Source organism: Geospiza fortis, unplaced genomic scaffold, assembly GCF_000277835.1.
Source record: "Geospiza fortis unplaced genomic scaffold, GeoFor_1.0 scaffold59, whole genome shotgun sequence".
In the NCBI taxonomy this organism is placed as follows: Eukaryota; Metazoa; Chordata; class Aves; order Passeriformes; family Thraupidae; genus Geospiza; species Geospiza fortis.
Window position 1 is genome coordinate 1937805 of NW_005054381.1, and position 23145 is coordinate 1960949.

The window sequence follows — 23145 nt, forward strand, 5'->3', positions numbered from 1 at the left end:
CCCCCCCGCCAAGAGCGAGGCCCCTCCCCCGCCCATCTCGCACCACCCGTCGGCGTCGCCGTTCCCGCTGTCCCTGGCCAGCCCCAGCCCCCTGCACAGCTTCCCGCCCGCCCTGCAGCCCCCCGCACACCCACACCACCCCAATATGTTTGCCCCTCCCACGGCTCTGCCCCCGCCACCCCCGCTGACCTCAGGGACGCTGCAGGTTCCAGGACACCCAGCTGGGAGCACTTACTCAGGTGAGAGCGACAAGGGACACTCAGCTCTGGGTTTGGTCAGAATAACTGGGGTTTGGGCCTTGTGGTGGGGGGAGGCTGTACTGACTGCTGAACACAGTGATGGCAAAGCCAAGCAGACCCCTAGGCACAGCCAGGGACTCTCCCTCTGCCCTGGGAGGACTGCTTTGGGAAGGATGTGGTTCTCCCAGGTTTGTTTTGTTCCACCCACAGTGAAACACCGAGTTCACGAGGTGCCCACACGGAACCTGTGCCCCCCATTGCAAAGGTCTTCATGCAGTTGTGGTCTGTGCCCAGCAGAGTTTCCCTGGCTGCAGGGAGGGTCTGTGCTGGCTGAGCTCACAGCAGTGCTAGGCTCAAGTGTATTCAGAAGGTTTGTGGTGGAGAGACCGTAAAGCCCATCCAGTGCCACCCCTGCCATGGCAGGGACACCTTCCACTGTCCCAGGCTGCTCCAAGCCCTGTCCAGCCTGGCCTTGGGCACTGCCAGGGATCCAGGGGCAGCCCCAGCTGCTCTGGGCACCCTGTGCCAGGACCAGGTCACTGAGGGGAAGAAAATGGAGCATTTGTGTAACATCATTTCGTGTCCATGCACCAGGGTCCTCCTGTGAGCAGCGGCCACTTGTTTGCTCACTCCAGCTTGCTTGTCTACGCTCACCTGTTCAGGACTGTGTCCATAAATGCTCAGAGAAATGTGAAAACAGTCTTCGTGAGAGGGGAAATGGAGACTTTGTAATATCTCAGGCCTTAGGGATCTGGTGGAAGACCTGAGGGGTCTTTCTTACCCTGTACTGTGTCATGATTATCCACAGACAACAAAGGAAGTGGCAGAAGGCCTGGTAAAGCCCCCGAGCTTGGGGGAGTTGTTTTATTGTTTGTTTTCCCCTGCACTTAGCACTGGTGAGGCCACAGCTAAAGTGCTGTGTCCAGTTTGGGCCCCCCAATTTTGGAAGGACATGGAGGGCCTGGAACGTGTCCAGAGAAGGGCAGCAAGGCTGGGGAGGGGTCTGGAGCACAAATCCTGTGAGGAGTGGCTGAGGGAGCTGGGGATGTTTATCCTGGAGAGGGGGAGGCTCAGGGCAGACCTCATCATCTCTACAACTCCCTGACAGGACGGTGCAGCCAGGGAGGGTCAGGCTCTGCTCCCAGGGAACAGCCACAGGATGAGAGCACCCAGCCTTAAGCTGCACTAGGGGCAGTGTAAGCTGGACATTAAAAAAAAAATCTTCACAGAAAGTGTGATTGGGCATTGGAAGGGGCTGCCCAGGGAGGTGGTGGAGTCACTGGCCCTGGAGATATTTAGGAAAAGACTGGATGTGGTGCTCAGTGCCATGGTCTGGGTGCCAGGGTGGTGTTGGGTCACAGGTTGGACTCGATGATCTCCAAGGTCATTTCCAAGCCCATGAACTCTGTCCTTCTGTGCTTCTGTGTTTCAGAGCAAGACCTCCTGCGGCAGGAGCTGAACACGCGGTTCCTGGCCTCGCAGAGCGCCGACCGCGGCGCCTCGCTGGGCCCGCCGCCCTACCTGAGGACAGAGTTCCACCAGCACCAGCACCAGCACCAGCACACACACCAACACACCCACCAGCACACCTTCACGCCCTTCCCCCACGCCATCCCTCCCACTGCCATCATGCCGACGCCAGCACCGCCCATGGTGCGTACCCCAGGCAGAAATGTGAGGATAAGTAGAGCACAACTCTATTCTTTATTACAAAAGTATTGTGGAGAATTTGCCAGGTTGTGGGGAAGGGCTCCTGTGCTGCCCAGGGGTGTCTGGGCAGGAGAGGCAGGGCTGTCCCTCTGTCACAGTGTGAGCTTCAGGTGGCAGCACAGGGCTGAGGGATGAGGCTCTGGCCAGTCCTGCTTGGAGTGTTTGCTCTGGGGCCTCCTCCTTTATCCTGTCCCAAAAAAATCTTGATTTACTTTGAAGAAAGAAAAAATCCCAAACAGTTTCATTGGAAACTAATTTTCTGCCTATTTTTTCCTCTCTGTTGGTTGCCAAATAATAGAGAAGTTGTCTTCTATTTTGCCAACAGAATTAAAGCAAGGAAATATAAAGTAACTAGTTTGTGCTTTGATCCCTTTGCAGTTTGACAAATATCCTACAAAAGTTGACCCCTTCTACCGTCACAGTGTGAGTTTTATTGCTCTGTTTCCAACTGACTTCACTGCTTTTCTGTGGTGGGTTGGGATCACCACTCAATCAATGGCACAGTGTCAAATCTCTCCCTAATCATCACTCCAGGATTTACCATTACCGTCCTTGGTTGCTTTGGCTTTTGAAGGCTTGCATTTGTGGTGCTTGTTTCTGATAAAGATGCAGTATCAGCTTTTCCAATCAAAAGATCTCTTGCTCACACACCATTTGGATCCAGGTTTGATGTGAAAAGATGAGACAGAAGGGCTGACTGTTCCATGAAGCAGGAGAGAGCAGTGATTCCATCACGGTGTTTCAGTTGTGCCACAAACCCTTGGGCTGATATTTTTGCTAAGGAACTTAAAATGAACTGACAAACTATCAGACAAATCCTTCAGGGATAGATAATCTAATAGTTTTCCCAATCTATCATATTTTGTTTGATAAAATCTGAAAACCTGTCTTATTATTCAGATTTCAAAGGCTCATCTGATCCACTGGGCTTGTTATGTTTTGAAAGCTCTGTGTGATGACAGCAACATGAATCCAGCTATGCACTAGATGTGTTTACCTAAGCTACCAAAAATGTTACTTATTGAGATGAACTGATTTTTAAAATTCCAGTTATATGTAAAGCTTCTGCTGCTAAGGGTTTGAATCCACTGATTGGTTTGCTTCTGAACTCTGGGTTGTATTTTCTTCATCCTATTGGCAGAGGCAGGTGTCTGGCAAGAGTTTCTTAATCCAAGAGCAATATTTTGATGAGAGAAGGAGTACTGCATCAGCACTCAGAAATCTGCAGAGCATTTGGCTTTATGTGTTGGTTTTGCTTAGAAGTGGAACTGGGCAAAAGAAACTGGTTAAGACAATGTCTGGATTAAACACACCCTTGCTCACAGCCTGTCCTGCCCCTGAACAGTCCTGTCCATGTCTGGCACTTGATTTGAGGAGCTGGGACTCAGTGTTTGCAGGCTCACAGCTCCAGGAACACTGGGCAGACTTTTCCACTTGCACTCCAAAGGGCACTGCTGCTCACCTGCACCGGTGTTCAATTGCACTCAGATTTGCTGAGCTTCACAGGGCTCCAGGAGATTGTCATCAGTGTGGCCTGTGGATCCCAGCAGGAACACAGAACTGGAAGATAGTACATGGATTTTAGACAAATCAAGCACAGAAGTTGGCAGTGTAGGATAGGAAGCCTTGCAGAAGTCTCCAGCTGTGTCTGCTGTTCAAATTCAGTCAAATAATCTCAGAAATCTGGGAGCTAGCTGGATTGCAAAGGTTATGGCCTCACCCCTCTGAGGTGAGGAGAGCTCCATGCTGTGCTCCCTTAGCCAGGGAGCTGAGCTGGGACCACGGCAGGGACCTGGTCTCTCCTGCCTTCCCTGGGGAAAGGTTTGTCCTTGGGAAGGGGCTGCCCTGTGGCCACCGTGGGACAGCTGCTCCCAGGGGATGCCATGGTGTCTGCACTGGGGTAACGGCCTGTCTGTGACCCCAGCAAGGCCAGCTGGGTGTCCCCTGGTCCCTGCCCAGTGAGCCAGGCCAGCCCAGCTGGGTGTCCCCTGGTCCCTGCCCAGTGAGCCAGGCCAGGCCAGCCCAGCTGGGTGTCCCCTGGTCCCTCCCCTGGGACTGGTCAGGGCACAGGGAATGGGAGCTGCCCCTTAGCTGGGCTGGGGGCACACCCACAGGGCAGGAGAAATACAAATACTGTCAGAATGTGGCACTTCCACAGAGCTGTTCTAGGGATAAGAACTCCCACTGTAGATCCACACCTGGAGCTCAGATACCTTAAAGCTGGCAGTGAATGTGAGTGAACTTTGTAGAACAGGGTCTGTTTGAGACTTAAAATCCATCTACTTTAGAACAAGGAGTGCAGCTCACATAGAAGCTAATGTTGAGTTTTAAATGATTATTATTTCTTCACTTTTAGCATGGTGAGGCTTTGCTTTTACCTGCAGCTGCTGCCAGGTCTAGTTTAGCATCACATACACCTGGCCAAGGTAGTCACTGCATGTTTCCCCAGGGAAAGCTAGAAGAGAAAACTGCTGCTCAAAAGAGAAGGAATTCATGGGAAGAAGGAAGCATTTGACTATGAAATGTGAATTCTGAAAGCTGGAGGAATTTAACTGATACAAATTAATCATGGAGATAAACTATATTTTATTAATAATTCTGACCTTGAGGAAAGGTCACATTTAATTAACTTACCACTTGTTATAAAACTGAGGAAAGAATTCCTTATTATTAGTCATAGCCAATAGAATATGAAGTATTACATCTTTTGCCATCACTTAGAATTAGTCCATTACACAGAGAATTAAAGACAGAAGACACTGGAGAATTTCAAGCACATTTTACTCATTAAAAGTTATTGTAAATGAGGACAAATGTCTCTTAATGGTTTCTCAAATGTCTACAGTTCAGTATCAACTAATCTCAAAATGTTTTCTGCACCATTGGATGGAGCAAGTCCAAATTAAATAGAATTAAAAACAACAGCAGCAACAGGAACAGAGGCTCAATACCAGGCTTTTAAACTGAGAAAATTTTCTGATACCTCTGAAAATGTTTTCTCAGCTTTCAGTAAATACAATATGGATAAATGACATTGCAAGATAAGCTAGTGGAAGGAAAAATGATGAAGAAAAGCACAAGTGTATGCCTGGCATATCCAATCCATTACAACTTTGTGGTACTGATTTACTCTGGGATGGGATTTGCTCAGTGTTTTCCCACCCCTCATGTCCAGTCTTTGACTTTGCCCAGTCCTGCTTCTGTTCAGTTGGCCATTAACTCATTTATTTTGATCTTAAAAGTAGCACACAGTAGTTTGACTTTGCTCAGCTGTGGTCAGAGGGGAATCGGTCTCAGCCAGAGAACCCTGTTAGGTTTTAGGGTGGCAATTCCAGTGGAGCTGGATCCTCTCTTAGATCCATCCCTTCCTAGATCCATCATTTCCTAGATCCATCCTCTCCTAGATCCATCTGTTCCTCGATCCATCCTTTCCGAGATCCATCCTCTCCTAGATCCATCCCCTTCTGGATCCATCCCCTCCTAGATCCATCCTCTTAGATCAGTCCCCTCCTAGATCCATCCTTTCTGAGATCCATCCCCTCCTAGATCCATCCCCCCTGAGATCCATCCCCTCCTAGATCCATCTCTTCCTAGATCCATCCCCTCCTAGATCCATCTCCTCTGAGATCCAGAGGTTTCACACCAAGAATGGGTTTGGAGTGTGATGTTCTGAATCCCTGACTCCCACCAGGAAGCAGTTTGGTGTGTGCTAGCAGCATTTTCATGGAACTGGGAGAGTTTTCTGTCACAACAAGAGCCAAAGGTTCCCTAGCAGAGCACAGAGACAGGAGCAGTTTGGGATGTGATGGTTTATCATGGAATCACAGAGTGGATTGGGCTGGAGGGATGTTAAAAACCATCTCTTCCACCCCTGCCGTGGCAGGGACACCTTCCTCTATCCCAGGCTGCTTCAAGCCCCATCCAGCCCGGCCTTGGGCACTGCAAGGGATCCAGGGGAAGCCCCAGCTGCTCTGGGCACCCTGTGCCAGGGCCTGCTCACCCTCCCAGGGAACAATTTATTTGTTTAATTTACCTGCTTGTGTCCCTTGTGTTTGTCTGCATTAGCACAGAGCAGTATCTTGTTTGTTCCCAAATTCCCTTAGGACAGAGCACTGGGCTCAGGGAGGTCAGTGGAGGTGGGCACGTTTTTGTGCTGAGCATTCTCTCTGTACAAAAAACTCCCATCCATTTCTGGGAGGTTCTGCCTTAAGATTTTGTTTAAATACTAATCTTTAACAAATCAGATTGGCTGTCTGCTAATATTAGATGTGGCAGGATATCCTCTCAGACAGACTAATGGAGTAAGAATTGTGCATATTTTCCTCATTTCCTACAGATACCATTAAAATCCCAACCTACTAATGGAGTTTTAATGATACAATATCCTAGAACTCGTAAGGGTTTTTTCCACTTAAACAGGGGATTTCTGAGTCTCATTCAGCTCGGGATTCTTCCTTTTCTCTTGAAACAAGTCACAGACTGAAACCATTTAAAACCTCTCACCAATTTAAAATCTAATAATTGAGGAGCAAATGTCTCCCTTATGCTGTGCTGGCCCGAGGCAGGTACAGGTTGCTGGCTGTCTGATTTTGGAACTGCTTTTAAGCTCTAAACCTCATGACATCTGTGAACATCCCATCGACTGCTTTAACTAACATTGTTGCAATGAGATCACTTCAATGCTTCTCAGTTTTCTCCATGTAACATTTTCCTACTATTCTGCAGCAATGCTCTCTGTGTCCTCCTCAGCTGCCTGTGCTGGTGGTGACCCAGTGTTGATGTTCTTCTCTTTCTATTGCAGCTGTTTCACTCCTATCCTCCAGCTGTATCAGGTATTCCTCCCATGATCCCTCCCACCGGCCCCTTTGGCTCGCTGCAAGGAGCTTTCCAGCCCAAGGTAAGGCAGGAATTACCTGGGACTGCTCAGGGCAGGGCTGGGCTTAGCAGAGGGTTCACATCCTGAAGAGGCTGAGCTCTCAGAAGCTTCTCTCTGAAGCTGCAGCTTCATTCCACAGGGGACAATTGTCTTTTTCCAGATTTACCGCAAAGAGAAGTTATTTCTCATTAGGTTCAGATACATTTACAAACATTTTTTTAAATTATTTATATAAAGGCATGGTTAACTTTAGAAGCAATATAATTAGTTCTGAGATAGTGTGCATTAATGAAAGGTCATGTAATAATCAGGATTTTAAGAAATGGTGCTCATTCTTGTTTACTCATTTCCATAATTAGCTCCCAGCTCCAGCACAGTGCAGAACACTGATTTGGCTGTCCTCATGGGTGATAACTGGGGAGAGAAATGTGGCGAGTTCAGGGCTTTTCTCTTTTGTTTTTATGGAGTCACTGTATTTATTAGTGGAAGGAAGTCAGTCTGTAGTCTTTGCAGCTAAAGACTGAAATCAGGAGTGGAATTTCTGCAGGGGAGACACCTTCTTCCTTAAATTGGCCCATCCACTCTAATGACTGAATATGTAAATTGCAGTTCATTAGTGAGATTCTTGTCTGTATGGTAATCAGACTGTTAACAACTCTCTTACTTAATTGTCAGTTATGCTGGAGCTGATTTCTATTTTCTTCATTTTGACATAGGAACAAACTCTGTCTAAATGTAGGGGGGTTGGGTTGTTCCTTTTTTTGTTTGGGTTTTTTTCCCCCACAAAACTGCATTTTATTAACTGACTATTAACATTCAAATAATGGGAAGGGCTTTAATGTTTTCCAAGTGGATGTTTTCCTGATGCCCATATTGTGGCAGTCCCTGTGGATGGAGTTGAGGTCCTTGTGCAGTGTTGCTCTGTGTGCTGAGTGCATCAGTGGTAATCAGCAGAGCAGGGGCTGGGTCCTCCACATGCTGCTTTTGATGCTGTGTCATAAATGTGTTCCTAATCAGGTTTTTCACATTAGAAGATTTTCCAGTTTAAACAGTCACTGTTCCCTCAGTGTTTTTGATTAAACTAATGGGAAGTTGGTGGATAATCAAAGTGTGGATATGGAGATGATAAAACTCATATTACTGAGTGGATTATAATGGTTCTCCTTTCCTTTATAAAAAGTTTATCTCCATTGCTTAGACATTGTAATGATAAAGAACTATTATTTTGCACATTCTGTTGCTTGTAGGCATTGTTACTGGTGTGCAGCTCATTAATGTTGTCTCTCCTTGTGGAATTTCCAGACTTCCAATCCTATTGATGTTGCAGCCAGGCCTGGAACGGTCCCACATACCCTTCTACAGAAGGATCCACGGGTCTGTAAAAACTGTTTTCTTTTTCTCAAGTAAATCTGTTCCTCCTGAAAACCTTGAAGGCTAGAGCTGCCATCCTGAGAAAGTCCAAATTAACACCCTTAAAATCAAAGTTGTCTGAGCTGTTTCATCAGGGAGGGCTGCAGAAATTCTGTGGGAACATTTCAAACAGCCCATGTGCACTGGCACAGCTCTGTCCTTGCTGGCAGCTCTCTCCCCTCAGGCCCAGGGGTAAAGGCATAAAAGTCCAATTCAGTGTAGAAAATGTACAAACCTCCCCAAGATTTGTGTTTGTACTCTGTAATTGTTTTTAATGTGGGTAATGACAGCTATTCCCTGGGTTACTGTAGCATTGATTGCCCCAGTGAAATACGGATGCACTTTATTGATCACTTGGTGCCTCTGGATTTCTGAGTTCCAGGGGATGTGAACAGCATTTATTGCCTCAGCACTTTGTCTCTCTGCCCAAGGGTTGTTGGTGTGTTTGAATTGATGGCCATTATTTCCATGAGGAGCTTCACACTCAAATATTTTTAGCAGAACTCTTAGACAAAAGCACTGAGGAGCTCTCCCTAAAATTCTGAGTTGTGGCATGGCTGAACCTCCAGAGCTGTTGTCTTTGTGTTGGGCTGAGTTCCAGTACTTTGGGTTGCTCAGCAGTGGAGCTGAGGTTGAGCTTTACACCAAGAGGAACCACATTTCTGTTTGTTTGTCTAAGTGCAGAGATAACCAGAACCTCCCATCAGGAAGTCATTTAGCTTTATGTTCCCTTTCAACTGGGAGTGAGTTTCGATTATTTCAAGATGATGCATTGTGCCATCACTGCGTCTGCTAAGTACCTTTTGCACCTATAAATCTCCCTTAGTATTGCATTTCAAAACAGAAAATCCAAAACAAATGAGCAGTACCCAATAAATTGAATTATTTCCCAGCATTTATTGATGAAATACGAGCAAAAAATGGGAATAAGAAAATAATCTACTCCAAAAAAAAACCCCTAACAGACCACATCAAAAATAAAAATGAGAAAATTGGGTTTTTATATGGACCCTGTTTACCAACATCTGTTTCAGTGTGCTAATAATTAAGGCAAAGCCCATTTATGGCAGAGAGCAGCTCGGGCAGCAGTGAGGCACAAGGCCATGACCTTGGCTGGTGGGTGGGCACAGTGCTGGTGTGCAGGGCATGGCTCACACCCCATTCCAGCCACCCCAGCCCCTCTCTGGGATCGAGCCCTGTCCATTATCCAGCCTTGCCATGAGCTGAGGAGCTCTGAAAGATGAGAGCAGGAGTTTGCCCAAAGGACAGATCTGTGCCTCCATCAGTGCAGTTAACCAGCCATTTCTGCAGCATTAAATCAACAAATTGCTGCTGCTGCCAGGGGCCAGAGCTCTGTGTGAGCCTGGTGGAGCTGCTCGTCACCACTCAGGTGCCGCAGCCAGGGGGAGGGGACAGCACGGAGATGGAGGCTCAGGACTAATTATTATCCAAAAGGGCTTCATTTGAAAGTAAAATTCTAACATTTTAATTTAGTCTCTTAATGAAGCAATACAGATTTGTTAATTAGAGCAATTGTTTGAGTGACAGGCGTGTAACCAAGCTGTCATTTCTTCTTCACAGTTGACAGATCCGTTCAGGCCCATGTTGAGGGTAAGAAATCTTCCTGTGCTCCTGTTTGTCAAGCTCGGCTCAGTCCCACCAGGTTGCAGCACAGAATAATTCCAAATGAGAGCTGCCAAGTGTCACCTGGGCAGTTCTGCCCTGTTCTGGGGAGAGCACAGGCACTCCTGCAGCTCCTGATCGCTCAAGGACAAGGCAGAGTTTCACAGTTGGAAGTTTTGCTCTTTTCATGCAACCCCTCACGTGAATACTTGGGCTTAAATATTGCTGATCCTTCCATCATGGTTTCCTGAGGCAAATCCTAGAGATCCTGGCAGTGATTCCCTGTTATTTCTCTGCATTCTGAAGGAGCTTGCTTTATTATTTTACTGTGTGTTTTCTGTGTTACTCAGTTTGATATGTCCCTCCCAGGTATCTCACTGTCCACTGTAGACAGACAATCCCCTTCAAACACAAAATATTTTTTAAAAAAGGATCTAAAGATCCAGTCCATCAGTCGTCCAAAATAAGTGTTTCTTAATTTTTCAGCACATTCAAGAAAAAGGTCTAGATTTTGATTTAGTGAACTTACTATCACTAGCACAGCCAGTTTTTGCAAAGTAGCAAAAAGCTTGAGTTTAGGGTAGTATGTCTGTGAGATAGAGTTTATTTTTTTAATGATTTAATTATTGGTTGATACACAGCTAGAAATAGAAGACAGACCATGTGCCATAGTTTGTGAAACATTTAATTCACAAGTAGCTTAAGGAGACTCTTGAATTCCTGTGATAATTTTTAAATCTGCAGGAGTCTTTACTTGTGTAGGTAACTACAGACCCCTGAGTAACAAAATTGAAGAAAGTATCTGTTAAATGAGTCTTTTTCAGACAGTTTCCAGCTGTGCTGGAAATGGAGTACAAACTCAATAGGAGGCCTAAGAAGCACTCTGGTTCCTGCCTCCCTTTCTCCTCCCTGTGACTTGGGGGTACCAGGAGGATGCAAAGACTCCCAGACAGAATGAACTGAGTGACCTCCATTGTTCTCAGCACATTTATGAGCTCAAACCTTGGGGAGGCAGACCAGCAATTACATGAGGGAGTCAGATGAATTTGAAAACCAGAGTGACCTTTTAAACCACTTCCATTTTCATCTTTTGGTGGAAATGCCAATCCTAGCGCTTGTGGAAATGACCTGAGTGTGCAGCTGTGAGCAGCCCAGCTGTGCAGGGCAGCTGCTCACAGGGACACAGCTCACAGCTTTCAGCAGCACAAGCTGCACTCTCAGCCAGTGGCATCAGAGGATTACAGGAGTGTGTCCAGCTGGAGATTCCTGGATAGCCAGATAAATTCCCTAGCAAGGGACAAGTCTTTCCAGTTCTGATTTTCCAGGAGGATGGAGAGGGAACTTTCAGTTATCTTGGCGTGGGGATCCCCCAGAGCACACCAGACAGGGCTCAGGGTCTCTTTTCTTCTAGAAATAGTTTAAAACATCTCAGGTCTTTGAAAGTTACTGATTGATGTCTTGTTTTTCCAGAAACCTGGCAAGTGGTGTGCTATGCACGTTCACATCGCCTGGCAGATCTACCATCACCAACAGAAGGTCAAGGTCAGTGCCTGGGAAGCCTGACTGGGGTGGAGGGCACAGAGCAGAGCTCAGAGAGGAAGGGCTGGCTCTCACCTGGGCACTTCTGTGCCATGGCCAGTGCCTTGGTAAAGGCACACACCCAGCATTGAGCAGAAGCCTCATTTCTGAGGGTTGGTATAAGGGTGAAAAGCTGAAGGCAGAATCCCACCAGAGTGTCTGGGATGTGCTGGAGCCAGGACAGCAGATCCTGGGTAAGAGCTCCAGCTCTGTAGCTAGGAGGGGGGAAATGGAGGTAAGCTACAAGGTGGCTTTTATTTATTTATGGCTGAGGACACAAATGTGTCAAGTGGTTTGTTCTTTTTTTTTTCTGGAGACCCTAGGCATGTGTATCCACTTCCTCTTATTAAAGTTCAGGGGCAGGAGAGGGTGCAGGGAGCCTTCTCCTGTCCCTAGGATGCTTTACCAGTGTGGCTGCACAGGCTCCCCTCAGCCTTCCTTCACAGCCCCTCATGGCTGGAGGGTGGCACCTGGATGTGTCCAGGCTGCCCAGGCAGGCACAGCCTCTCAGGGGATGTTGTGTTATCAGACACTGCCTCACTGCACTGAAGGTTAGGGGATGGAAGACCTGTCTTAGTTATATTTCAAGCTCTGAGACTTCAAGGGTGAAGGCCATGAGCAGTTTTCCATTCTTACTGTAACTGAATTGCCATTGCACATGGACTCTGGGAAAGTTTCTTCCCCTTTATGGTATTTTCACTTTACCCATCACTTTAAGATCTTGTGATGCTCCTACAGTTTTTCAGTAAGTTAGGAATCGTTGCTGTTCTTCACTGTTCATACTTAAGGAATCAATAGCTTGTGTTAGAAACTAGAAGTACCAGGGAATCCTTAGCACTTTGCAGTTTGTTTGTGCACTTGAGTTGGGTAGGGTAGTGCTATAAGAATATGAAGATGTTGAACAGCTATGAAAACCTGCAGCTAATAGAGTTTAAAAATAACCCTTTTAAACAAGGTTGACAGGTTAATTTGCTGCAGTAGACATATCTCTCTTCTCTGCTTCCTTATGTTTCCCCTGCTAGTGATCTTCATTCATCTTCCCATTATCAAAAAAGACAAGATTATAGACCTAGAGAGTTATATATCCTTTTTTTTTATTTTATTGAAAAGGTATTTTCTTGAGATGAAATTATTATTCCCATGCTATCTGTGTCCTTTGAATCTTCCTTGATTTGATATTCAGAAAGAGGTCAAACCAGTATATTTATAACTCACAGTAAATGCCATTTTCATGCAGCCATTTCTTTTACCTCCTACTTTTCCACCTTGCATGTTAAACAAAAAAAAAAAAAAAGGCAAGAATAAAGCCCAGAAGCACATGAAAGGATGTTGCTCGAGTTTTTGAGGCTGTGCATGATGATATTTTCAGGAATAATTGAGAAGTGCGTCTGGTCAGTAAGGAGAGTTGGGGTGTCCCTGGATACACAGGAGCCGTGTTCCCCTCCTGATGTGACCACAAAGGTGAATCTCTGCCCAAAGGCTCACACAGGACAATTTCTCCTTCTCCTTACTCACTGCCATGGTTGTGAAGGTGCCTTTTCTTCTGCACAGGCTGCAGGTGCTGCCTGAGCACAGAGCAGGGGATCAAAGGGGCTGGTTTCCAGTTTGCATGCAGTGCCACAGGACTGCTGCCAGTAACAATCTGGCCCAGTAATTGCTTGCAGAGGGCAGCAGCAGGCACTGAAGGAGCAGGCACAATAGGAAACTTTAAAACACAACCTTCCTGACCTCAGGAAAAATTGCATGCAGCTGTGGATGCTGTTTGGCTGCCTGTGCCTCTGCAGCAAGACCTGGGTAACCTCTGCACACCTCAGGGATTCAACAGGGCTGCACAGCAGTCAGGGCACAGAGCACATTTACACCCTCCTTACACTGCCCACTGCTCAGGAGAGGATTTATGCTCCATAATTGGGCCTCTCTCCTTTAGGAAGGGCCTTACAGCCTGATCTAAGGGCAGTGCAGACATTTACATTGATTTTTGTGGGCAGCACGCTCAGGTGTTACACATTTTCTGGAAATACATTAGGAAGGATTGGCATCCAGGGGCTGCTCTCCTGAACAGCAGCTGGGGAGAAAAGAAATCTGACCATTTCCCTGGTACTATTTTAAGGTGAACCAACACATTCAGAAATCTTTGAACACATCCATGGTATTCCTGTTCCTCTTCAGACAGGGGATTTGTTCGTTATTTAGAGCAGCACCATTCATATGGCTGCAATTAAAGCTTCAGCCAGCTTTTGCTATTCTGAGCAATGCCTGTCAGGGTTTATAACTTGGTTGTTAAAAAAGAATAAAAAGAGTTCACAGCATAAAAATCTGGCACACAGGCTTCAAGTGAGGCATTTGTATTTTCTGAACTCCTTTTAACTATTAAAGCACTTCAGTGTTACTTCCTTAAAAGACTTGACCTTGGCAATTTCAGTATTCTTGCAGGCCATTATCTCCAGACACAGATAATGCCTTTGTTTCCCTTTTTCTTTCTTGTTTTTCTTCTTTTTTTCTTTTGTTCTTCTCATGACTACACAGACATGTTTCTAGCACTTGAAAAACAGCTATGAGGCATGCACATTAATTTGATCATAACTTTTTAATATGCATATTTATATCATTGTAATAGTCTGTACTCGGGGCTGGCACAGTATTAAATACTGATTTATAAAGCGTAGCCTGCTCCAGAACTACTGTTAAGATCTCCTGGCTCCTTGTTACCCATTTATAAATCCTTACAGCTGCCCTGCACAATTAATCAGCAGTCTGCATTTAGGGAGTTCTGGCAGCACAGGTAATTGGGAATTTGGTTTTCTTCCTTCATTCTATAAAACTACTGAAGTGGGCACCCCTGAAATGGGGATGTGGCACAAAGAAGAGCACATCCTTCATCCACTTATCACTCCCAGTGCAGCTGCCTCAGCAAATTCCCCTCACAAGAGGGAGGCTGCTGACTCTAACACATGTAAATAAAGACATGCAGGACTTTGAGTGTGGAGTGGGAGCTGTCAAAGTGGGACTCAACCACTTCCTGCTCTGCACTCTGGTTCCCTTTAGCCCCTTGTCAGGCTGAGGGGCACTGGAGGGTGCTTTGCATCCAGCATTTCTTGGTGGCAGCTTTCCCTGGGAAATGAGTGGTTCTGGTGTCCATGTCTGTCCCCTGCCCAGCTGGGACCAGGGCTGACATTCCCATTTATTGTTGTGGGACAGACCTGTCCTTACAGCTCGGCAAGTGTCTGAGGCCTCTTCAGAGAGTTTTATGTTTGTTGTTGAAGGCAGCTCTGTGCTGAACATCCTGGAGGGGTGGGTGTGAGCATATGTGAAAACACTGGTGAAATTAGCCGGAAATATGCAGGAGCCTGAGCTTTTCCCTCTTTGCCTCTGATCTCCCTTCCAGGAAAACAGCTGTGCACCTGTGCTTGGGGTCCCAAAATCCAATATTCTTGTTAAAACATCAGTATGAATGAGCTGCTCTATGCACATCATTCTAGAAGTACCTTTTGCTGTTACCTTTTCAGACAGTCTCTTCCAAGTCCTGTTTTCCATTTCAGAAACAGATGCAGTCTGACCCACACAAGCTGGACTTTGGTCTGAAACCAGAATTTCTGAGCAGGCCACCAGGCCCCAGCCTTTTTGGAGCCATCCACCACCCCCATGACCTGGCTCGGCCATCAACTCTCTTCTCCACAGCCAGTGAGTACTGAAAGTGAAATCCCCTTCCTGCACCTTGCTCATTAAAATGCTGATCCTTGCCATGAATTTCCCATATGCTTTGGCTTATGAACTCTCTGCAAGACATGCCAGGGGCTATTAGTCTATTTGATAAATATTTAAAAATTATTCTGGATGCTTTTATAAAAAGCCCAACCTGCTGGAACACTGCTAGGTAGTAAATGAAGGAACATTTCCTCACAGAGTGATGTCTGATGCGTCGTGGAGATCAGATGTTGGAACTAAGGTGTATTTCACACGCATTTCCTTTTTGTTTCTGACCTGAAACATTCATTCCCCTGCATCCCTTATCCTCTGACTGGGTATTTCTGTTTGGAAAAGCAGCTGCTCTTTGCATAGGACCCTGTGAGCCCCATGCAGGGCACAGCAATGTCTGTGAGCTGTTAAAGAAGGGACAGCCCAGAGCACAGTGAGTTCCTCTGTGAGCCCTTGCTGGGAATTGACCCCTTTTGCTTTGTTTTGGCAGGTGGGGGGCATCCAGCCGGGACCCCTTTTGGCCCACCACCCCACCACAGCAACTTCCTGAACCCAGCTGCTCACCTAGGTACGTCCTCTCAGCTCGGGGATACAGCTCAGGCATTGACCACTGAGAAATGAGACCTTGTGGGGATACACTGAGCATTCTGCTTACTAACCTTTACAAATGGCACATTTTAGCTGTTTAATTTTAGTCTTTACCCAGGTAGAAGTTCTAAATACACAGAAAGTGTCACTGACTGTGTTTTGAAACACGTCTGGACATTAGAGGAGCAGAGTGACAGGGCTGGCTGGGTTTTGTTTGAGTTATGCTTAGAACCAGTCCAAAAATGCCTTAAGGGCAAAGTTTCAGATCACAGAGATGTTTCTTTTCCTAACTCCTACTTAGAGATCTGTTTTTCCATTAAAGTGAATAGGAAACATCGCTTTAAAATCTTGTGATCTGGCTTCATGTGTCAGTTAGTGAAAACTGGTGAATACCCATTTAAAACCAGAACTGCCCAAGTTGCCAGATGTTGTTATTTCCTTTGTAGCTTACTGCTTTCATAATAAGGTGATTTGCTCATTATGGGAGCATCCAAGACCAAGACTTTACATTGGCATTTTATTTTGCATGGGGAAGGATTTGGGAGGGTCACCAACTGGTAGAGGAAACAGACAGTGCAGGTTTATCATTCTTCTCTTTGCTGCCCATGCTGCTGGCTTTGGGCTTCTTTTTCTCTGTGCTGATATTTACCAGAAGTGACTTCATCAAAATTGTTAGACTGCTCCAAAATAAAGTGAGAATTTGCTTTATATGATTTTCCTATTGCCTGTATGCATTAACTAAAAAATTGTTCCAGCATTTTTCAGTCCATACTAGTTTCTTGTGTAGTATGAGCAATAAACACCAAGGGAATCACAGAATGCTCAGGCCAGCATGACATATCAGTGGAACAGGACATTTTATTTATATTCTGGCTCTGGTTTAGGAGACATGGCCTGAAGGTGTTTGGAGCACAGTTGCCAGAGTTAATGATAGTCTGACTAGCAAAGGACATTTCCTGAGGAAGGAAATAAAAGGAAGTAAAACCAGAGATGTTTGCAGGTTTCAAATGAAGAATCATGTCCATTTTAACATCTTGATTTTCTTTAAGAGGGACTTTTTTAGTAGATGATGCCATGGGTATGGCCAGGAACAAAGCCAGTGTTTTGTGTCCCAGCCCATCAGAACCATGCTGTTTGTGGGGGGAGGATGTTCCAGCACAGCTGGGCACATCTGGGGTGCAGGGGGGTGCCACAGGGGTGCTGGGTGGGAGCTGGCAGCCTCAGGGGTTTCAGCTCTTTGTGTTGGTTTGCAGAGCCCTTCAACCGGCCGGCGTCGTTCAGCGGCCTCACCGCCGTGGGCAGCAACGCCTTCGGGGGGCTCGGGAACCCCACAGTCAGTGAGTACCTGGGCCATGGCCCTCCCTGCTCTGCAGCCTGCCAGGGCCACTCCGGGGACTCTTGGCTCTCTTTTGTACTGGTTGGTTACATCACCTACCACTAAAAGATGGGAATTTGGAAAGCAGCCTTTTCCAGTTGTCAGTAAATGGGTTTTTGTTAATTACTTAATTGTTTGGGTTCAACCTAGTGCTAAATGTTACCATTACATTGTTCATTAAAAAAAAAAAATAGAGCCTTTGAGTGTTTGTGAAATTTCCCACAGTTTTCTTGCATGTTCAGAAGTAAATAAGGTGTGCAGCTAGGGAGCTGTGGATGGAGATTTTTTTTTCCTTTCTCACCAGTAATTCAGGCCATGTGCCTGGAAAAGATCACTAACCTGCATTTACTAGTCCAGGTTCATCAACATTTTTCTAAATGTAGCCAGTCACAGAAAATCATCCTTTTAAAAGTCACTCTCTTTCTTCATACTTCAAATCTGGCATGATTTTGGTCACATATTATTTTTTTTTGGTTCAGGATCAAATGCAACAAGTCCCATTATTTATAGTCCCTATAACGGTCATTTCCTGATGTCTCCAAAACATTTGGAATAAGGATCATTGTCACTTTTATCTTACTCCTTCATCCCTTGTCAATTTTATCCACAGCATTTCGCTTTCCAATTAAAAGAGCTGTCAGATGCCTGCCCATTTTTAGGAATGAGACCCTCTAATGAATCTCTGTTAATTTCCTTTCCTTTTCCAGCTCCCAATAATATGTATTCATTTTAACTCTGAGTGCTGTAAAAGTTGTTTTGGTAAGTACCTTCACTAGAGCATACCTTTTTCTTAAACCTTTTTGTTTTCCACTTCACCATTTCAGCACCCAACTCAATGTTCGGCCACAAGGATGGCCCCAGTATGCAGAGCTTTAGCAACCCTCACGAGCCCTGGAACCGACTGCACCGAACTCCTCCTTCGTTCCCGACCCCTCCGCCCTGGCTGAAGCCAGGAGAGCTGGAGCGCAGTTCATCTGCTGCAGCTCATGACAGAGATAGAGATGTAGATAAACGAGACTCATCTGTTAGTAAAGATGACAAAGAAAGGTACGAAAGAACACTTCCAAGAATTGTCTAGTTCAAAGCTTGGGGCTCCGTTCCGCTTTTAACCCTCCCCAGCCTGGCACGTTGTGAACCCAGAGCTTCACCAGAGGCACACCTGGAGCTGTCCCCAGGGTGGCATCACGCAAGAGGCAGGTTTGCAGCTCAGGTGTTCCCCTCTGCAGGGTTTCTCTTCCCACTTGCACCTCACACTTCACCTGAAGGAGCTTTGCTGGAGCCCAGTTCAGGAGTGTCAAGTGGGAATAGAATCAGACCCACCCAGTCTTACCTTGTGGGTCACACTGTCGTAGGTCTCTTGAAGGGTTAACATGGAGATAGTGCCTGACAGCATGGAGGAAAGGATTCTGAAGTCTATCAGATGCTTATCTGCATCTTCAAATACTTAAATAACTTTGTAAATCAGACCTTGTCTGCAAAACACTTTCTCCCTCCTCAAAAAGCAGCCTGACCAGAGGGACCAGTGCTAAAGGTGTGAGATGAGAAGACTAAAATACACCAGGAATGTCATGTGCCAAAACCATAGCAAGCTTCAGAGCATGCAGTTCATGAAAAGCACCTTCTTTCCCCTCAAAGAAGCCCCTACACTTGCACTGCTGTTAACACACCTTCCAATACCGTCTATTCAGTGTTTTACATGGACTTGCATGCTCACATGTCCAGGCTGGGAAGGGTTAATGGAAAGTAAAACCTGGTCATATTTATTTTTTTGTCAGGACTGTTCCCATTATTCAGTTAACGCAGTAAAAATTCCTCTTAACATTGAAGTACCAAATTTATAAGAGTTTGCCATTCAGCAAGTGTCATGCCTTCCTTGAAAACTGTAGAGAGGCTGATTTCAGCTTTTTCAGTTGTGGCTTGATGGCTTTCCTGTAAAGTTTGCACATTACTACATAATGGCTATTTGTTTCTAATATTTTTATCGAAAAGAATATTTAGGAGATGTGCTTTTCTGACTTCTCTGTCACTAACCCAAAAATATGCATTAGTAGCCTTTTCTAAAAGAAGTTATGCTAACACATTAGATATTCTAAAACTACATGTAAGAGCTTTTCTACATTGTTCTAAAAGAAAGGCAAACTACAGATCTTTTCACCTACATTTTCCATTTGGAATATTTTCTGTTTGGTAGCATAGCTTCATTATTTTCATGTCTGATGTTAATGCTTCAAAAGAAATTGCTGTTACAAATTGGGTTTTCTGTCCTGCAAAAGGCTTAAGCATGTGAGTAACTTTACTGGCTTGAATGGCAAAGCATTTTAGTTACTATGATCTGGGTAGTCTGTAGAATTGTGTGATTATTTTGGTTGCTGTTTTGTTGTTTTCTCATGAAGTGTTCTGCTGAAGAAAATCCCTTACTGAAAACATTCATTGCAAGCTGCTTTGGCATTGCCTGAACTCCATATCATAGCTCAGAACATATTTCTTTTCAATAATTTGAGAGCTTAGCAATAAGCATCATCCATCCCTCACACTTGTGCACAATTCCAGCTTGCAGTGAGTGCAGTCCTGGTTTCACCCCTGCAGTGCTGCTGTGTGCCCAGCTCTGTGGGCTGGGACATGGCACTTTGCAGCATGTTCACACTGTGGGCTGTGTGAGGAGAGGCTGAGAATCCCTTCCCAGAGCTGTGCTCCCTGTGCAGAGAATATCTGAGGAGTTGAGAGCCTCTCCCACCTCCTCCTTACCATCCAGTGGCACCCAGTGGGGTGAGCACAGAGCTTTCTAGTTGAGGTCCCAAGCTCTGTTATCTATTTGAAATTAATTTGCCCAAGCAGGAAGAGCTGGGAACCACACCCAGAGGTTTGATTTCATCTCAAAATCACCTGGTCATCAAGGGTCTAACCTTACCAACCCAGGAATGGCCCAGGCAGCCAAAAGCATTGAGCTCAACTCCTGCCTGCAGTGGAAAGGTCCCTCTGAGCTTGGAGCTCCCCCTCTAAGGTCGGTGTTGGATGGGGTGGAGATCCCTGGTGGCTCCTCTTGGATCAGCTGCATGGCCTGTGCACCACAGCCCCTGCCAGGCAGACTGAGAGAGGTGAATCCTCAGACAGCCCAGAGAGTACAGAACTGCAGCAGTGACACTTTCCTGGCTGGGAGTGACACTGCAGAGCCCTGATGGCTCCTGCAACATTGCATGTCCCTTCCAGCTCAGGGTATTCTGGGACTCTGTGATTGATTGCAGTTGTGGAGGGTTTTTTTTAAAGACTCTTCTATTCCAGCCCAACATTAGGGCAAAAGAAATTAATTAAAAATAGGAAATGTGGAAAGCAGGATTTGTTCCTTCTCAGTGGTATTTTGTTTAAAAGATGTCACTGAACACTTCCAGTATAATCATAATGGCATTTAAGGGTCTGTAATCCTAGAGCATTAAACCAAACCAACCAAGAATCTGTTGATCTTTCAATCAATATAAATGAGGCACACACCTCAGCATAAGAAATTCAGTATTTTTCAGTGTAGCACACAGCCTCAGAACTTCTCTTACTTGGTAATAAGTTCATTGGATAATGTGATTTTAAGTTTCTTCTTTGTGGAGGCAGTGGCTCAGAGCTGTTCTCATGTTATCAACCTCAGGAGCTCTTGACAAATGTGAGGATTAAAAAGTTATTCCTTCTCTGTCCACTAGACTATGTGCAGCTCACTTTAAATGAGCTGGATAATCAGGAGCCTCTTGAGATGTTACCAATACTGTCATTGAATACACTGACATTGGAAAAGGAATTTGTCATTTTGGTTGCACATATATTTCTCCTTAATTACAGAAAACAGCTGTTATTTTTTCTAAATTTTGTATGTCATTTAAAGTACATCAATGATATGGAAAATTGATTAAATATCAACAAAAGGACTAAATGAGCTTTCCTAGAGAAATAAAACAATTAAGGGTACCCTCTGAACTAGTCCCATGAGCAAAATAAATAAAAGATTAGATATTGCAGAGCCAGTGTTTTCCCAGCAAAGTAAAATAATTGAACCTTCATGTTGAGAATCCTTCACTGCAGGGCCTTGACTTCATCTCCCTGTGTCCAGATGTGGAAGCTGTTAAATGCCTCAACTCTTGGTGGAAAGCAAGTGGAGGGCAATTAGAGCCAGGATGTGATTTCCAGACTGTTCAGGTCCCACTGAATGAAGGCAGCACCTGATCCCAAGCAGTGAAGTGCTGGACAGTGCAGATGAGGCAGGGCTGGTATCAGATGCTCTGTCTTCCAAGTGTTTTCCAGGAGTCACATTCTGGACTTTGGAGTTCTCTCAGACCTGGCCCATGAAATGACAGTTTCAGTCTAGACACACCAAAAGATGCGCCTGGTGACATTAGAATGAGAGTTTCCTTCTCCCAGGCATTTTTTCTGCATTTGCTGCAGTTTCACTGTACAAAAGTACCTAGAGGTACAAATCTTACACAGCTCAGCAAAAAAAAGTAGGTGGCAGAAATTGTACAGGTGAAGGAGCAAGTGTTCACCTTGGAGTCACCCTCTGAGCTGCCCTTCAGGAGCCAGTACTGCTGATCTTGCCCAGAGTGTTACCTGCTGGTGACACCAGCACCTAGAGAGACCCATGTCAGCTGGAGCTGAGGGGAGCCCTCACTGCTTATCCTTTCCACAGAATCCCAGAATAGCTGGGGTTGGAAGGGACCTCTGGAGATCATCCACTCCAGCCCCCTGCTGAGGCAGGGCCACCCAGAGCAGGTGACACAGGAATGTGCCAGGTGGGTTTTGTCTTCAGAGAGAACTCCCTGGGCATCCTCTTCCAGTGCTCTGCCACCCTCAGTGGAAAGTTCTTTCTTACGTTGAGTTGGAACTTCCTGGGTTTTAGTTTCTGGCCATAAATAATTGTTGCCTTCAACAGCACATTGTCCCTCATCCCACATGGAACAAAATTTCCATGCTCAGAAAACAGCACGTGTCCAGCACTGAATATGTGGAGCTGTCTTTATGGAGAGATTCCAACTCAGAGGTCAATTGAAACTACTAAGAGGTTAAAGTCATTGGAACTGAGGGATTAGATTCACCTTGTGAATTTGATTAGTTTTAAATGGGAGAGCTTTTTCACATAGTGTTGCCCATAACAACTCCTGGGCAACACTACTTCCTGAAAATAATTGATATGGAACCCATTTCCATATTTATATTTTTGTTCACCGCCAGACAATAATTCCCCAAACTTTTGTGCACCAATACTAGGTTTGAAAGATGGAATGAATTCACAGCATTTTCTGACTTTGTAGCGTTGGCCCTGTCCTGCTCAGCTTGTTTTAACCTAGAAATAGGAAGGGTTGGTCATCTGAGGAGCAGCTGACTCCAGGCATGGTGTTGTCAGAGCCAGTCTGAAGGATGGACACACAGAGCAGACTTATCTCTGCTGAGGAGGTCGGCACAAACTCTGTGTGATGGGCAGCTCTGTTAAACACTTGCACTGAGGGTCACTGCACGCTCAGGAAGTGCCTCCCTGTCAGAGGGCTGGGTTGGCACCATCAGCACTGGTGGTACTCAGAAGGATTTTGCCTCAGTTTGAAGTAAATGGAATTGTGAAAAGTAAATTGAAAAGCTAGACATTTGAAAAGAATAGAGAAGAGAAATTAGTAGTGTACATAGGTCTGGAAATGTTTTTAAAACCCATTTAAAAAATAGTAATCTATTTTCCCGAATGCATTCTTAATAGAAGAAGTGGGTAGAATACTATTAACCATGTAATTTGTATTGAATTCCCTCACTTTTTGGATGAAATGAGTATGTTTTTACTTTTCTCTCTCTTCTTTGCAAACATTTAAGTCTTTGCAATACATGTCCTAGAGCTAGATTCCCATGGGAGCCTTCTGTGGAGTTCAGTGTTTGAGATCTCAGTCAGATTCTTCACAGAGCAGCTTTGGAGATCTGCAGCTGCTGCGATGAGATAACAGAGTAGGCCAAGTTGAGAGATGGGATGTTCTTCTGGAGTTTTGGGTGTGCCAAAGGCACAGTGCATTTACTGGTGCACATCACCAGCTCTCTGC

The 23145-nt window shown here is 45.5% G+C and overlaps 1 protein-coding gene across 1 annotated transcript in view; it reads left to right on the top strand.

Moving 5' to 3' along the window:
* The window catches only part of AUTS2 (activator of transcription and developmental regulator AUTS2), a 582529-nt gene that overhangs the window by 556156 nt on the left and 3228 nt on the right, over positions 1-23145 (top strand). The window contains exons 12-22 of the mRNA XM_031060380.1: positions 5-239; positions 1672-1892; positions 2328-2372; positions 6751-6846; positions 8128-8199; positions 9817-9846; positions 11329-11400; positions 14976-15117; positions 15623-15700; positions 16974-17057; positions 17920-18142. Coding sequence (XP_030916240.1) covers positions 5-239; positions 1672-1892; positions 2328-2372; positions 6751-6846; positions 8128-8199; positions 9817-9846; positions 11329-11400; positions 14976-15117; positions 15623-15700; positions 16974-17057; positions 17920-18142 — 1298 coding nt within the window. The remainder of the gene's footprint in view (positions 1-4; positions 240-1671; positions 1893-2327; positions 2373-6750; positions 6847-8127; positions 8200-9816; positions 9847-11328; positions 11401-14975; positions 15118-15622; positions 15701-16973; positions 17058-17919; positions 18143-23145) is intronic.